Source organism: Polypterus senegalus, chromosome 10 (genome assembly GCF_016835505.1).
Source record: "Polypterus senegalus isolate Bchr_013 chromosome 10, ASM1683550v1, whole genome shotgun sequence".
In the NCBI taxonomy this organism is placed as follows: domain Eukaryota; kingdom Metazoa; phylum Chordata; class Cladistia; order Polypteriformes; family Polypteridae; genus Polypterus; species Polypterus senegalus.
The window spans coordinates 43,070,078-43,086,532 of NC_053163.1; the positions used below are offsets into that span (position 1 = coordinate 43,070,078).

Below are 16,455 nucleotides of genomic sequence, written 5' to 3' on the forward strand. Positions count from 1 at the left end.
GAGTACATGCATCGAAGCTTCTCAGCTGTGCTTGTGCTAAGAAAGGGAAAATTTTAAAAATAACGTAACATGATTCTGCGTTAACCTAATATTTTTCATACGTCCCAAACCAAGGAGATCGAAGGTAAAATGAATCGGTAGCGCAGTACATAGTCAGTACATCCCTCTCGGGAATCGAACCTCGAATGTCGGCGTTAGAGGCTTAAGACTCTACAATTAGCCACAGCGTGTGGCTTGTCTATGCTAAAGTATGTATTGTAGATCGGGGTATATATATACATTTATATATATACCCGTGTACGAGTGGAGAAGTAGAAGTTATGAAAAGAAAAGGGAACATTTTAAAAATAGCGTAACATGATTGTCAATATACAGTAATTGTTTTGTGAGTGTTATTGAATGTTGCTGTCATCAAGGATTTGATTATCATTATTTCTTTCAATCAGGCTCGTATTTGTAGGATGTGTTCAAGTTACATTCCGTGTTTGTCAATCGTTGTAAAGATAAGAGGTTTCATTCATCGATTAGTTCCTTACTGCATCAATAAACAGCTCGTCTTCCTTTGTATCTGTGATGTGACAAACTGCATGCACGGGTTTTTTTTTTACACTGTCTTCCTTTAGCAGGACATTCACTTTTTCCACCGTGTGCTTTGTTTCCGCAGTAGCTGCACTTATGAATATGATTCTATGTATAAGACGCTTCATATTTTTTTGCTGCCTTCTCAATTGTGTAATTCGGTTTTGTTCAGCACTCTTTGGAACTGTTGCTTTTTGTCTGTGCACTGCGTCAGTTCACGTGAGCCGCTTGGTGTTCTTGCATCGAAGGTTCCCAGCTGTACTGGTGCCATCTCGTGTAATGCCAGCTAAGACCCAGCACTTAAAAGTTTCTCTCGCAGTTTCAATGAGTTTGTGCCAAACACCACCCTGACCATCTCATCTTCCTCTGCATAAGTACAGTCCTTCACACGTGAATATTTACCGGCAGTGTTTGTATTGGATTGCCGCTGATGGACGGCCTTATATGGGCAGGCACTAAATTACAAACGCTAGTGGCAGCCTGTCTATGAACTTAATTTAATATAAACTTACGGTTCACGCCGTGCTTTGTTTCCGCAGTAGCTGTACTTATGAATATGCTTGTATGCATCATTTGCTTCATAATGTTTTTCTGCCTTCTCAATTGTGAAATGGCGTTTTGTGCTGATCGCTGTTTGGAGTTCTTCCTTGTGCTCTACGTACTTAGGTAGGAGGCGTTAAGATGTCACACCAATTTTTGTAAGTAAGCTGTAAGGAATAAGCCTGCCAAATTTCAGCCTTCTACCTACACGAGAAGTTGGAGAATTAGTGATGAGTCAGTGAGTGAGTCAGTGAGTGAGTGAGGGCTTTGCCTTTTATTAGTATAGATAGTAATAACAATAGCAGCTCACTACTCAAAATGATAAATATGAGGAGGACCTAGGATCAAACCTTCAACCTCTTGATTATGAGGAAACAACTCCAACTCACTTATTTTTCATACTTCAAGCAGGCAAGGCAAGCTATTTTTAATTAATTATATATTTTACTTTTGCATTTAAACTTTAGGTTAGAACCCATAGCCGATAGAGTGTGGCCAAAACAGAGGTTTAGGCAAACTGTTTACTCTACAGGACAACCATGCTGAATTGAAAAGGTGGAATACTTATCTGTGTTTTTTGGACAAGGTTGCCATTAATCCAACCTTGCTGAGTAACAACAAGGACAGGAGCCAGAGTGAGAAACTACATGTTCATCTTGCTAACTATGGTCACTGACTGATAACCAGTTGACTTAGCAGGCATAGCTTTCCAAGCAACCAAGGACTATTTGTGTGAAACCCTCAAAGAGAATACTGCAGTATTGCCTGCATTATCAGAAGGTGCGACGAAAGGTGAAGAACGAGAACAGTGAAAAATTTTTCCACATATCTGGAAAAAGCTGACCAGGAAAAGAACTAAGCATCATTCATCTCAAACCATAAGTATACTTTGATTCTGAGAACTATTAACTGCAAATTAATAGACAGGACAAAGCCAGCTAATGTACTATAGTACTGGTGTTAACTGTGACTAAAGATAATAATCTTCTTAAGGATATGTTCTGGCTATTCGAAGTTTCTCATCCTAAATCACACACACAAGCACTCAAACATACAGACAGTGAGATAGAGAACTCTGTGTGGTGGTGGTGGGTGGTCCTTGAGCCAGAGTAAAATCCTAGCTGCTGTGAGCAAGTGAACGGCACTTCACGGACAGTAGAAACTTCATAACCACCCAGAAAATGCATCCATCTTAACCCCATGAATTGAAAATGAAGGGTTAATAAGTTGTGTGCATATTTTTCTATAAGAGAGGAAAGTTCTATCTAAGCCAAGAAATAGAATTGATGAGTTATGCACTTTTTTCTATGGTAGAGAAAAAGTTAAACTAATCTTTTGTTATCTTATATTTTGTGTTGTTTGTGTCTTTTGTTTAAATAGATCTACAGTATATATTTCAAATATCTTCTATAATTCTTATGTTATAAATAAATTGTATTATTTTGCTTATTTTAACAAGCATGTTTAGGTTATTTATGAAAGCAAATCTTTGGCGAAGTGAAAGTGTTTATGTAAATTTTGACGGATTTAAGACATCTTTTTCATATTGAAAAAATTTTCTCATACTTCTGATGTACTGGCCAGAACATTAACTAGAGACTCTACACACCATTACCTACATTAATCTGCCATCCTGGGAAAGGTGTTTTATTGATGAATAATCAATTAAAAATCCTACAAAGCTAACATGTGGTCAGGTTTACACAAAACTGGGCAGAAGTAAACTGGACCTTAAGGGGCTTAAAAGCCTGTTAAGCTTCTCGCATCCAAAGTAGATTTTTTTCCACCCATTTTTTATCAAGAGAGATAAGAGAGGAGCAATAAATGAGCAGAAAGTCTTAACAAACCACCAGTACAAATTACCAAAGTCTACAAAATAGACTTGCTTTACACTCTCTGAAGGTTTCCAATTCCGAATATTGGAAATCTTATGTGGGTCAATTTAAATACCAGAATGACTAATTTAGTACCCCCAAAACAAAACAGGCATTTTATGAAATTCACAGTTCTAAAGTTTAGTGAATAAATTATTAGCCCCATGATGAGACAAAACCACTATAACAGGGACCACATGAGAATCAAGATCCTTAAAAAATCTAAATGTCATCAAAGTATACTAACATTAAATGTCTCAAAAGATCATGAAATATATAATTTGCAAACAAATGAAATACTGCTGGGGCATTACCCAACTCATATGACATGACAAGGTATTTGTAATGCCCTGATGTGGAATTAAAAGCAGCTTTCCACTCATCCTCCTGCTTAATACAAATTAAATTATAAACACTGCACAAGGCCAATTTATTTAATTTAGTAGAATTCATAATTTGATCAAACAGGGACAAAATAAAGGGAAATGGATAGTTGTTCTTGACAGTTATCTTATTTAGAATGTGATCAATACAAGGATGTAGCAATCCATCCTTTTTGGATTAAAAAAGAGGACTATTGAATGGTGTGAATGAACCTAGTGGCCAAAGTTTCATGAATATATTTATCCATAGCTTTTGTTTTAGTGGGATAAAGGGTATTATATAATGAACTGTTTTTTGGGTACAATAATGTCGACATAGAAGTTAACATAGACTATAGTCTAATATTATAGTTAATAATAGGTGTAAAATAACTGTAGCAGTTATTTAATCTAATTATTTTTGGTCCTTTTTTGCTTTACCATTTAAGTTAAAATCATTTAATTATAATTGAAAAACATTTTGAGCAATTTTAGTAATCCGAAGTCAAATTTTAGTAATGAGAACAATACAATGCAAGTCCTGTTGGAAGCTGAACTTTTTGGAGGATGGTTTGGAGGAGCCAGTTTCCTATGAAGGCTACATCTGCAGGTGATGCCAGATGATGTAGTACCTCGAGATAAAGGTTGCTGAACTGGAGGAGGAGTTGGCTGGCCTGTGTTGTAGTAGAGAATTGGCGGACCCTGGCCCAGGTGTTTTTAGAGAGATATTGTGCTCCAGGAGAAGAATCCAGATCAGACAGGTATAGATAGGTGGGTCACATTTGCAAGGCATAAGGTAAAGGGTGCACACCGTTCGGGGGCATCAACCCCAGAATTGGAAGTGACAAACTATTCCAGGTGAAACAGCTGGTTTGAATCAGTAGGGTACCTCCTCAAACATATTCACCTCTACAAAAAGTTATTTTTAGCCGAGAAAATATCAGCTCAGGCTGTAACAAATATATTTTGTTGTCGCTGTTGCTACTTACAGTAAAAAAAAAATTAGAATCAAGAAAAAATAAAATGGTGAAAACCGAAAATCGAAAAAAATTAAATGGAATTTGTGAAAAAATAAAATGGATTCCATAGGACCATAAGTATCATATAGTGCAGCCCTTATATTCCTTACTTCATCTGCCTAATCTCTTACAGTATCAGCTACTGAAATGGACTCAAGCATGGACAAAGGCCTATAATTCAAGGGATGATAACTAAGATGGACAGAAGAGCCCACCTATTAGAAGATACTGATTTTGTAACTGGAAGTGACTTTAATTTGATCAGGAGAAGGACCAACCTTCATTTAAAACCACATGCTCTCAAAGTAAGTGGGAAGAAGAAAAGAAGAGGAGAGGAGTTTAGGTATTCTGTCTGGATCCCCTCCCAGGGATTCTCTCAGAGAGTGGGGAACTCTTCAAAATGTCCTTCTGAAACTTGGTTTCTGAAACCTAAGGAAATATGAGCTGCACTCTCCATGAGGAGCTGGAAAGGTGAAATTCTCTTTTCTTTGTGGACCAGACGCTGAGATCCAGTCTCATAAGCCAAAGCAATGTGTGCTAGTAGTCTGACAAGGCTGAGAAGCCATGACTTCAAGAAGGGAACTTCAGCATCTAAACTCTTGGGCTAGAATGAGTAATGCCTTTTCCCTATGAAGTAGCAAAAGACAGCAGAAGACATGAGGACTCCAAACCATGAAGACTCTTCCACTTGAACTCAGAGCAACAACAAACAACAACTCCACACAACATCTGACATCATTCTGTTTATCTGTGCCGAGATAAAGCAGAATTCTAAATACCAGTAAACAGCCAGCTTGATAGGCAAACTGCAATGGATCCAGATGGTCTATCACAAGAGTCTTCATGATATATCTTATGTGAGATATAAGTGCCACTGGTCTGTAGTCATTAGGTGAAGACGTTTCTGCTTTCTTTGTGACAGGAACAATGCAGGATGTTTACCATAGCAGTGGCAGTAATATTGAAATTTAATTTCCAATTGAATGTTATTTTGCAGTGATGGACTTCTGTCTGATCTAGAATTATCTTACTGTGAAAGCTGTCTCAAACAAGCTTATCTCAGAGCAGCATTTTAAAAACTAGCAAATCTGTACTGCATAATAACACTAACATATGAAAGTGACTAAACTGATTGTTTTTGTATCAGTATACTGCTGCTGGATTATGTGAATTTCCCCTTGGGATTAATAAAGTATCTATCTATCTATCTATCTATCTATCTATCTATCTATCTATCTATCTATCTGTCTATCTATATTGAATCTGAATTTATGTGAAAGGATCCAAACTCAGTCACAACATACCCTGCCAACAATTCATTTTTTCTCAGCAGAGGGCTTTTACACAGTCACAGTGTAAAAAAGATCAAGTGAACCAGTAGACCATAGAGTTCACTATTTCTATTTTGTATTTTCATTCATAAGTCAATCTGATTAATTTTTCATGCCAGATAAATTTTCTTCACTATTATTTGTTCATATTATATTTTGTTCTATATTGCTTTGAAAACATTGCTGCAAAAACATTTAAGTATAATTAAAATGAAAAAATCCCATAATAAATGTTTCATTCATATGTTGCCTACTAAAGCAAATAATTAGAGAATTCCACACTACAGAAAAGTAACCAGTGATTCATTTACTGGCTTATTAGATTTTCCCAGGGCTTAATTTTTCTTTTTATAGCAAAACAATTTTGATATTCCTTGAAACTCATTTTGCTATTCCAAAAAAAATGTTGCTGTTCCTTTAGTGTACAAAAAAAACAACATTTCAATTAGACATTATGTTAGACTTCATGATTCCTTATACAGGGGGTCCTCTGGTTACAATGTCTTAATATACGACATTTTGAGTTTATAATGCTCACTCCCATAAAAACTTAAAAAAATTGAGATGTGAGAAGGAATGAAGGTAATGATTTTTTACAGCAATTTTTTCTGTTACTACAGTATAGTGTACACTATTTTTCCATTTTCTGTGGCTTAGTTGTGTTTTTATGTTCTAGATTATGATTTTGCAAATGTGTTAGGATAGCTAAGTGACTTAGGCTAGTACGTGTTTCGACTTATACCAAAATTCGAGTTACATCGCTGTTGTAGGAACGGAACTGTGTTGTAACCCGAGGACCCCCTGTATTGAATTTAAAACAGGAGAGCTGGAACACCAACCTTTTCACCCTTCACTGCACTGCAGTCACATGTTTTTTTCAATGCACACCCAGGGCAAGCCTGAAACAAAGAAAACACCAATTACAAACTTGTTCAATACAGAAATAAAGCACAGATCAAATACATGTATTACGGCATATCATATTTTCACCTGGAATTCTACAAGTACTTGAAAGCTATTTGAAATACATTGCCAGACATTTCTAAGCATTTTGGCAGTACAGAATTAGCTATACCTACTAAGGCAGCATGTAAATACCCATGACATCACTTTATGAAAATATTTATCTTTACATTCATCGTCTCACTTACCTTTTCTACAAGACTACAATATGTGCATATGCATAAGCCTTACTATCTTCCACACTATGTGGTGCAGTTTAATTGTTACTTGTGTTGTTATTCACAGTATGCTAACTCAGAATGCTCATACATATGTTTTTATGACCAATGGTGCCTTTAGTTTAAACACCAGAAAATTAGATGAATAAACCTAGGATGAGGCATTCAATATAAAGAGGAGGAAAATACTTCAGTACATTTACATTTATGAAAAGCAGGCTACTTGAAGTAGTAATGGATTCAGTTATACAATTTAAGAGCTTCGTCACCTTTTTCCACTGAGGTCTGTTACCTCTGGTAGTACCAGGTGTCAACAGCACACAACTGATAAATACATTAATTACAAGCACTATAGATGCTGCTCACCCAATATGAAATATTTAATGATAAAAAGCTGGCCCTTCCTGCCTATATCTTTCACTGTAATTTTTCTTGTCATAGTTATTATGGGTGATTTAAATAACTGAAATCTTAATTAATTATCCAGAAATTTCCATTATATTAGTTTTGACAAAGAAGAGATAGGAGCTTCTTGGGTCACTATTGTCCAAAAATGCATATATGGGTAATCCGCTCTTCCACTTTACTGAGTCACCTTTTACCAATGAGAAGAAGATTATTGGGTTTCTAAAAATGAGTAACATTCACAAACGTGCATGAGAAACAATGTATCTTACTACCTCAGGAGGTGGTGAGGAGCTTTTGAATAGTTGAATCTATACAGTTTTCATTGTGCTGGCAGATAGAAAATTGCTTTATTAGTACACACCGTCTTCTTAACACCATGAAATATTCCTCAAAAGAATTAAAGACACAACAGAGAAGCAAATGAAAGAAAGAAGTTTAGAAAATATGTACTGACAGAATATAGAAGACAGTAAAAAATATTGGTTAAAAAAGCACAATGTTTACACTTCATTCTTCTGTAAAAGTAAAAGGCAAACAAGACGGCAGTTAGCCTGACCAAAAAAATTCAATTTCTGATTACTGAAAAAGATGTCTTGCTAGAGGTTCTTTTATAAATGTTTGGGAAGATGCACATTCTTAGTGAGCTGCTCAGTTATCAGCATCTGCAAAGCCTAAATCATGGGTGTCAACCTCAAGACCCATGGGCCAGATCCTGCCTTTTGCAGTTTTTAATGTGGCACTCATCACCAATATCTAAAACGTGTTATAGCCTGTGATGACCCCGTTTAACATGCATTTCATATATAAAATTTACCTGTAGCATTGCCCCTTTTGGATAGTGGCTCTTGTGATAGAACCCGGGGTGTCAGCAAGCCCCAAAACCCAAACACACAAAGAGTCCCAGTTCGAATAATGGAAGGTTTATTCACCAAATATGTCCAACAGTAGCACAAGCACAGGTTTTCTTTCCAATTCCTCTCTCTTCACAATACTCTTTCCTCTCACCACCACACTACTCTCCTCCAGTCGAGTATTGCTCCACATCCTCCCAGCTCTGACTCGTCTGGATAAAAGAACGCAGTACCTTTTATTATGGTCCTGGGAGTACTTTCGCTGCCAGGGCAATTGCCCGATGGTAGTACTTCCAGGTCACACAGAAGTCCCATAAATTGAGGAGTGCATCTCCCTACAGCGCCCCCTTGCGGCACCCATGGTCCCCAGCAGGGCTGTATTGCTGGACTATATCTCCCAGCATTCCCTGCTGGTTCCTGAATTGGCGCTGTTATGGAGGGCTGCTGCCATCCAGCATCTGACAGGAATAGAAAGTCCCAAGCAACCACTTCCACTTCCGGTGGGCTGTCCGTCCATATGTTCTGGTCATCTCTTCCGGGTCTGGTTCCTCTCTCATCCTGGTTGGGATGCCTGTCTGCTTTCTGGGAGCCTCCCATCCAGGTAAGCAACCATCCCCTCTTCTGGCTGCAATGTCGGTGCAGCCCATGTGGTATCTGCACTCTATAAAACCAGACAGCTCCTGAGAATGGTATCCAACTTTGGACCAGCAAACTCAAATAACTAATTAGTGCCTCCTTAACTTTTAATTTGTTTCTTTGTTTGTCTTGTTTATTAATTGGGGACACTCGGCTCTTGACCCAACATCTGAAGCAGGTTGTGCTATTCTATTCAACATTCACCACTTACTTGATATTTGTAAGAGAAATTTTTGTAGATTGAAAATGCGTGTGCATTTCCACTCATATTAAACGTGATTGTTATGCATTTGTGATTAATTCCAAATGTGGTTTGCATGATACATCACTAGCAAGTTTACATCCAGTTTTTAACATTGTAAGGCAACATCTGATCATGGCACACATTAATTTAGGTATAAATGTATGTACTTTGCTTTAGCTAATGAACCTAATACATACTGTATGCCTTACCAACTGGCACATCCAGCTACTGCCAATTACACCTGAGAAGTTCTATGGAGTGCTCCAAACCACATTGAATTACCTGTCCACTGAACACTGGGGTCAGGGAAAGGCGTAATGTGCCAGTGTCTGATAATAGCTGGTATCACCTGACATTATGTAATGACATGATTGCTGTTACAATGTATAGCATAAGCCATATGAAACACTGAGAGTTCAGCCAGTTATCTTACCAACAAGCACCATCAGCAAGTTGTCTAATCAATGCATTTTTGCATCAAAATAAATGAATCATGGCTTGACCAAGGCCACTGAGCCACAGCATTTCTTAGTCTCATCTTGGCATCACAGACTTGTGTGTTAATGAAATGTAACTGTTAGCAGTTAACAAAATCAGCATCATTCTCACTAGTAGGGCAGTGATGTCCTGAATTGATCTGGACTCACAATGTTGAGATTTGATTCGATAACGATTTAATCTGGATTGAATTAGTGTGTACTGATATATTTAAAGTGCTGTCTTTTTCAGAGATTACTTAATCACGCATAGAGACAATGAATATAATGTGAAAAATTTCAGTAACACTTTATTTGAAGAGTGTCTACATAGTGACTTCATTACATAAGCATAAGCATGGAATGACATTTAAGATGCAATACTTGATTAGTAATGAACATTTAACATCAGTATTTGCAAGATATGGAACAAAATATTATTACTATTCAAAAAAAAATTCACAGCACTGCACTCATTCAGAATTCACCATAATTTAACTAACATGTATCGCCACATCAGAATCCACACATACAGTAGTACCTCGGTATACGTCCTTAATCCATTCCTGATCCTTTGACTACCAAATACCAAACAGGACGTATACCAAACAAATTTTTCCCATCAGAAATAATGGGAAAATGATTAATCCATTCCCATGAAAAAAAAATCCTATTGTTATTAGCATATTATACATTGATGGGGTTGTATAAAATTTAAACACTGCTCAATACTAAAATACATAAATACAAAAGCAATTAGATGAAATAAATGAAAATTTAACTTCACTTTACTTTTTAATAACGTCTTTGTTTTTCACAATCGTAGATACCGTCGTTCTCGGCAAACGGTATGCAACAGCCATGTCTCGGATACACAAGCCACCATCATACTTTTTAACAATCAATTCAAATATACGTTAAAAAACACAAATCATGTTGTGACGATGCAGGTTTGTTGTATGCTCCCATCTGCTGTGGGGGAGCCCTTGAACCCTACACCGTCGGTAATGTTACCGATGAGCTTAGCAGTGAGGCACAACAAAGCATGGTCATGGTGAAAAAATGCAAAGTGCTTTTATTAAAATAATCAACAAAACAAGGTGTTCAAATTAAAGTGCAATGTCCAAAGTTCCAATACATAATCCATAAAATCAGAAGTGAAACATGGAGGTTAAAAACAACAGAAAAAAGTCTTCCTAAAAACAACAAGGTTAAAATACAGCAGGGCGCATTCTTTAAAAAAAATAACAAAAAAAAACCCCAAAAAGAAGCCCGGTGCTTTTTTACCTGGTGGCCTCCCTGCTTCCCAACAGGGGAGTCGCCCTACTTGCAGCTGACCTTCACTATGACTATTTCAGCTGTTCAGTTCACCTCTCCGATCCCTGGCTCCGGTAGGCTCCTCCTGACAGCGACTTGGGATCTACAGCGACCAGGGTGCCTACGCTGGGGAATACACACGCCCAAGTCCCAACTCCTGTGGCCTTACACAGAGAGTCACCCTCCTTCCGGTCAATCCCGCTCCATGATCACTCAGCGGGAGTGGCCACTACTACTATTTCCATGGTGTCGGCCCAACACCCAGGCTCCCTGTTCAGCTGCAATGCTCTCCTACACCGTCTCTCTCTCTCACCTCTCCCTCTCTCTCTCCCGTCCGTTCTTTTTTTTTCCTCCTCTTCTAGCTGACTCGCGCTTCTATATATCAAGATAAGCAGCCCCAGGAACAATCACAAATACGGATGGTCTCTCATCTGTGCACTTAGGTGAGAAATGCCCACATCATGAATCGCCCTGAGAGCCGCTTCAGCCACACAACCACCACACCCCCTCACCAAGCCGCGAGCACGGTAATTATTTAATTTAAAACTGGCCTTTGACAGAAGCTGTGGAGCTGCTATATCACACACGTGAAAATTCACAGAGAGTTATAGCACGGGTTATTCACTGAATGCTAGCAACTGGCGCACTGACGCTCGTGGGCCACGAGAGCGGTAAACAAGGGTAGCACGCGAGTTGTATTCCAAACGTATACCAAGCAAAATTTTTTGCGTCCAAACAGGACGTATACGAAGTTGGACTTATTCCAAAGCAGACATATACCGAGGTACCTGTATTATGGGTGACTTCATGTTTTAATACAATGTAATGCAATGACATGTACTTTATTAAACACTAGCAGAATACCCGCGCTTCGTAGCAGAGAATAGATATCTACATATACACACATATATATATATATATACACATACCTATCTACATCATATATACACACATACATACATACACACACACAAATTATATATATGTGTGTATGCATGTATGTATGTATGTATGTATGTATGTATGTATGTATGTATGTGTGTATATTACATACATACATATATATACGCATACATATACTTGTGTGTATGTTTGTATGTGTCTATATGTGTGTGTATAGCTTTGGTCACTGAGTGCAAGGGAAAAATAATAAAATATAGTCTATAAGTTATTAAACAGTAAAACATTAACGTTTTAAGAAGTACAGGTACATTGAGCACTACTGGAGTGGTTGCGGGTAAACTACATTTTAAAGACTGTGTAACACAACAGGTAAGTAACTAACAGCAGCTAAAATGTATATGGATCATCTCTCAGTAGTAGATCCCTTTTGAAAGGCGCTACACGGCTGTGGTATAGAAATTACATTTTCTATGTGAACGTTCAAATTTGTGCCTCTGGTAATGTGCCTTACCGGCAATTAAAGAAAATTATTTTTGTGTCCTCTGCAGTGTTAAGAGAGAAGGCTTTGGTTTGGGATAAAAGGAAAAAAGGTGTAAAGAAAGGAAAGTTGCCTTTTTCTTTTATATAGTATAGAGATGTGTTAAGCTGGCGTTATGATCGCCTTTTGGGGACAGTCGCGGTGGGTCTTGTGTAGACTGGTGAGGCGTCCCGCCATTAATCGGCTGTGATGGCACTGTCAGTCCTCCACTCGTGTACGTGTCTTCATAATCCGAGCTGAGGACCTCATAATCGTATACGTGCAAAGAAAGTGTGAATCGCCTTAATATTATTTTGCCGTGGTGTAGAAAAGGGGTCCCGTGTTTGCACTTGTCTGGGCTATAAGCGCGGGGAGGATGAAAAAATTAAAAGTGCTCACTTTGACTTAAGGCAGAAGCGCAGTCAGCGTCTCAAAGGCCGGCACAGCTATGCACGCGCGCTGGCTGCTCGACTTTTGCTGGGCAGGAGACCCCAGTTTTTGTACACACGTTCATGAGATCAAAAGTCTCAGCGCTCTTTGGAGGTCATTCATATATTATATATATAGCAAAATACCCGCGCCTACTGGCGGAAGTAGTGTGTTAAAGTAATGAAAAGAAAAGGAAACATTTTAATAATAACGTAACATGATTGACATTGTCATGAGTGTTGCTGTCATATATATGCCTGCCTAAATAAGTCACCCTCGCTTTGCTCTTACTTTTTTACCGTTCATTTAATCACCACACCCTCACCACAAAAAAAAATATATATATATATTTTATGACAGTTTAAATTGAGTATAGATGGAGATATGTTTTTTGTACTTTGTCATGCCAACCAAAAATAATTTCCTGATGACTTACATAACTGTAATGCTAAGGGTGTTAGAAGAAGCTGATCTTCTTGGTATGAGGCGATTGGAAGAAAGAAGTTATCCCATACCTCTCTTGCTCTACTTGTTGATGTCTCTGAGTCATCCATTATCCTTGGTAGGGTAGAGGGATACATTATATACCCGAAACAAACAACAAAAGTCATTTGAGGTTTGTATTAGTTTGTTAGTAGGTCACTTCATTATTTAGGCAGTGCCCTGAGGTATCTTTTTTTTAAAAATTATAACATACTAGCAAAATACCCGTGCTTCGCAGCAGCGAAATACTGCCTTAAAATTTTTATTAAGAAGAAAATTAAACCTTTTTAAACTGAGGGAAAATATACCAATAATTATTTGATAAGGATCTCTTTGTATACCACATTGTCAGTTTGGCCCTCCGGTTATAATATGACCAAGCTGTGCGCTGAGCTTACTCTTGAGCATGCAACGTACAGTTGGCCATGTGAAAAGTACTCTTGTTTCAAATCTCACAGCTTGGATTGCTGCTGTCATAATCTGTTTGAGTTTCATGGTTTGTTTCAATTACGACAGCATTTGCAGGACTTGTGTTGAAGTGACAGTCGGCATCTTTCAAGCCTTGTAACCATACAACCGGTTTCTTCGATAACTTCATATCCAGCTTCTGAGAGTTTAAACATTCATAAACATCAAAGTGTCCACTACTGAAATCGTCACCTGTGAACATAAGATGTTTAAGAGGCATTGGCGGTTGTCGAAAGGTGTAAAATATTTGGCCATTTCGGTACACCTGAAAGCGACAACCGAACAATTCAGCGGCAGCCATCAACTCACATGCAGAACCATAGGTGATGGGCTTAAGCATTTCACTCTTATAGTGCTCCTGTGTAGTATAATTATCTCCTGTACCGTCATCAGTCCACACCTTGAACCCGTCCCAGTCATTCAATACATAAGACACAATGTGCCTCCAGATATCAAGAGTGAGCCTGATATGGCCGTGCAATATGTAACAAAGAGAATGGAAAAGGCAGGTGACATCTCCGGGCATGGAAACCACTCAGTAAGAGACAGTTCTTTGATCGATGGTGATCGACTCGATAGACATGTTAATGGGGGTATGGTTGGAACGATAAAGGAAATGGGCACCTGAACAATGTAAAATAAGTCTAAAATACCTATACAATAACTATAATCGTAATAAATGAACAATAAAACAGCGGAGAAGCCGTGGATTAAATAAAAAGGTTATAGTTATCATCAGGGAGATGTGAATCCCGTGGCGAAGCAAGGAAGGGAATGTAGAGCTTGGAGTGACGGACAGCTTTATATAAGCAGGCAGCCAACAACGTGGGAGGCGTTGGGATGGGGACCCAGCGCCACCTCACCGATGACCGAGCTGCAGGCTATGGACGTATATATGTACGTAAGTAGGATTAAGTTAGCGTTGGGAACCCGCGTACCAAATTCCTTGAAGATGGGCCCATAAGTAACAAAGACTGTTGAAAAGTTGAATATGGCGGCAGACAGTGGCATCATACCACCAAAATAAGTACGCACATTAGTTTCGGTTAGCGCAGGGAAGCCTGCTTAACAAAGTAACTGGATCATGGCACTACCAGTACTCTCACCTCCTCTTTGAACAACGATGGAGAGTAACTTAGACGGTTCTGACCCTTCCTGATACCCAAGTAGTGGTTCCGCTTTGCTTTTGCTTTTTAAGGTATAATGCAAACAGTTCTGATTCATTACTACCCTTGCTTTTCATTAAACAGATCATCTCTAGTAAGCAAAGGTATATAGAAATACTGAAGGTAGTTATAAAACAGATGTTAAATAAAACAATATCTAAGCTGACAAAAAACTCTGGTAAACTATCCAGATTATAAAAGTACTTGTTCATATTAAGGAGTATAGATATACTGTAGATAAGGTTTGCTGTTATTTGTCTGTTATCTTTCCGATGATGTTAGCCACACACAAAGGTTTTGAACATTTCATAATGTTAATAGTAACAGAAGAATCATCATGGCATAGTTATATAATTATATAATATTCTGATATACGTAATGCAGTCCTGAAATTCTTTAAAAAACAGTGCTAGAGTTTACAAGTGTAAATGATGCTAACTCTGTAGAATCATACATTGAGGGGGTTGCTTAACATCATGCTCATTCTTCACTCAAATCAAAAATCAGGCAGAAAAAAATTAAATAGTTTGTGCAAAGCATTTAAATTATGTGATATCAAGTTAATTGTTACTCATAAATTGGTATTTCATGTAATTACATGGGAGTTGCTTTATTTGCTCTTTCTTCCAATCACTATGCTTAGTCTATATGACCAAAGCTCTGAAAACTGGTCCAATCATTCATAGCAATGGTGCTCACTGCATTTACCCCATTAACTGTGAGCAAGCAAACTTACTGCTTCTCCTACTGTCCCCAGCTAAAAAATAAGAATCTCAGCACTTCAGCAGTAATGTTGATCTTCTTGAAGAAAGTATTCTGTTCACAAATGCCTACTTTTCAGCATAAATTCCTCTATAAGAGACAAATCTCTTTAAGTTAATGTTAAATTTTCATTAGTCTGCCTAAACTTGAATATAATATAGTCAGTCAGTCATTGTCCAACCTACTACATCCTAACACAGGGTCATGGGGGTCTGCTGGAGCCAATCCCAGCCAGCACAGTGCACAAACAAATCCCAGGCAGGGTGCCAGCCCACCACAGGGCACACACTAGAGACGATGTAGGAACGTCAAAGCACCTAACCTGCATGTCTTTGGAAGATAACCAGAGCAAACCCACGCAGACCATGCAAATGCCACACAGTGAGGACCCGGGAAGCGAACCCAGGTCTCCTAACTGTGAGGCAGCAGCACTACCACTGCGCCACCATGCTGCCTGAATATAATATAGCTTAACATAAATAATGGAAGATTCAGTTCAACCCCAAATAAGTGGTACAAAATGGAATGTTCATAATCTTAACTCTGTGTGATAGTAGAATAGAATAGAATAGCATAGTTAGACAGCTAGAAAGAAACATGACAGATAGACATTAAGGGCACAGTTTTCTGACCACCGCATAGAATGTTGTCTAGAACGCTACACATAATGTTGCATACAATGTTGTATATAATGATGTATAGAAACCTTAAGAAATGTAATCTAGATATTTAAAGTGGAATATCAAAAGTGTCTCTTTTTCCCTTTTCTTTTTTTGCGTGTGCTATCAACCCTTTCTCTATTTTTAATGTGAACTGTTTGCTTTGAATTTCACTAAAATCTTTTTTTTGTGTGGCAAGTCATATTAGTGTCAGAATGCCTATCTGGTGGCTGCATTTGAACTATTGTGA

General features: G+C 38.1%; 1 protein-coding gene across 1 annotated transcript in view; it reads right to left on the minus strand.

Moving 5' to 3' along the window:
* The window catches only part of col4a5 (collagen, type IV, alpha 5 (Alport syndrome)), a 481,130-nt gene that overhangs the window by 431,477 nt on the left and 33,198 nt on the right, over positions 1–16,455 (minus strand). The window contains exon 2 of the mRNA XM_039765771.1: positions 6,545–6,604. Within this exon, the coding sequence (XP_039621705.1) occupies positions 6,545–6,604 (60 nt within the window). The remainder of the gene's footprint in view (positions 1–6,544; positions 6,605–16,455) is intronic.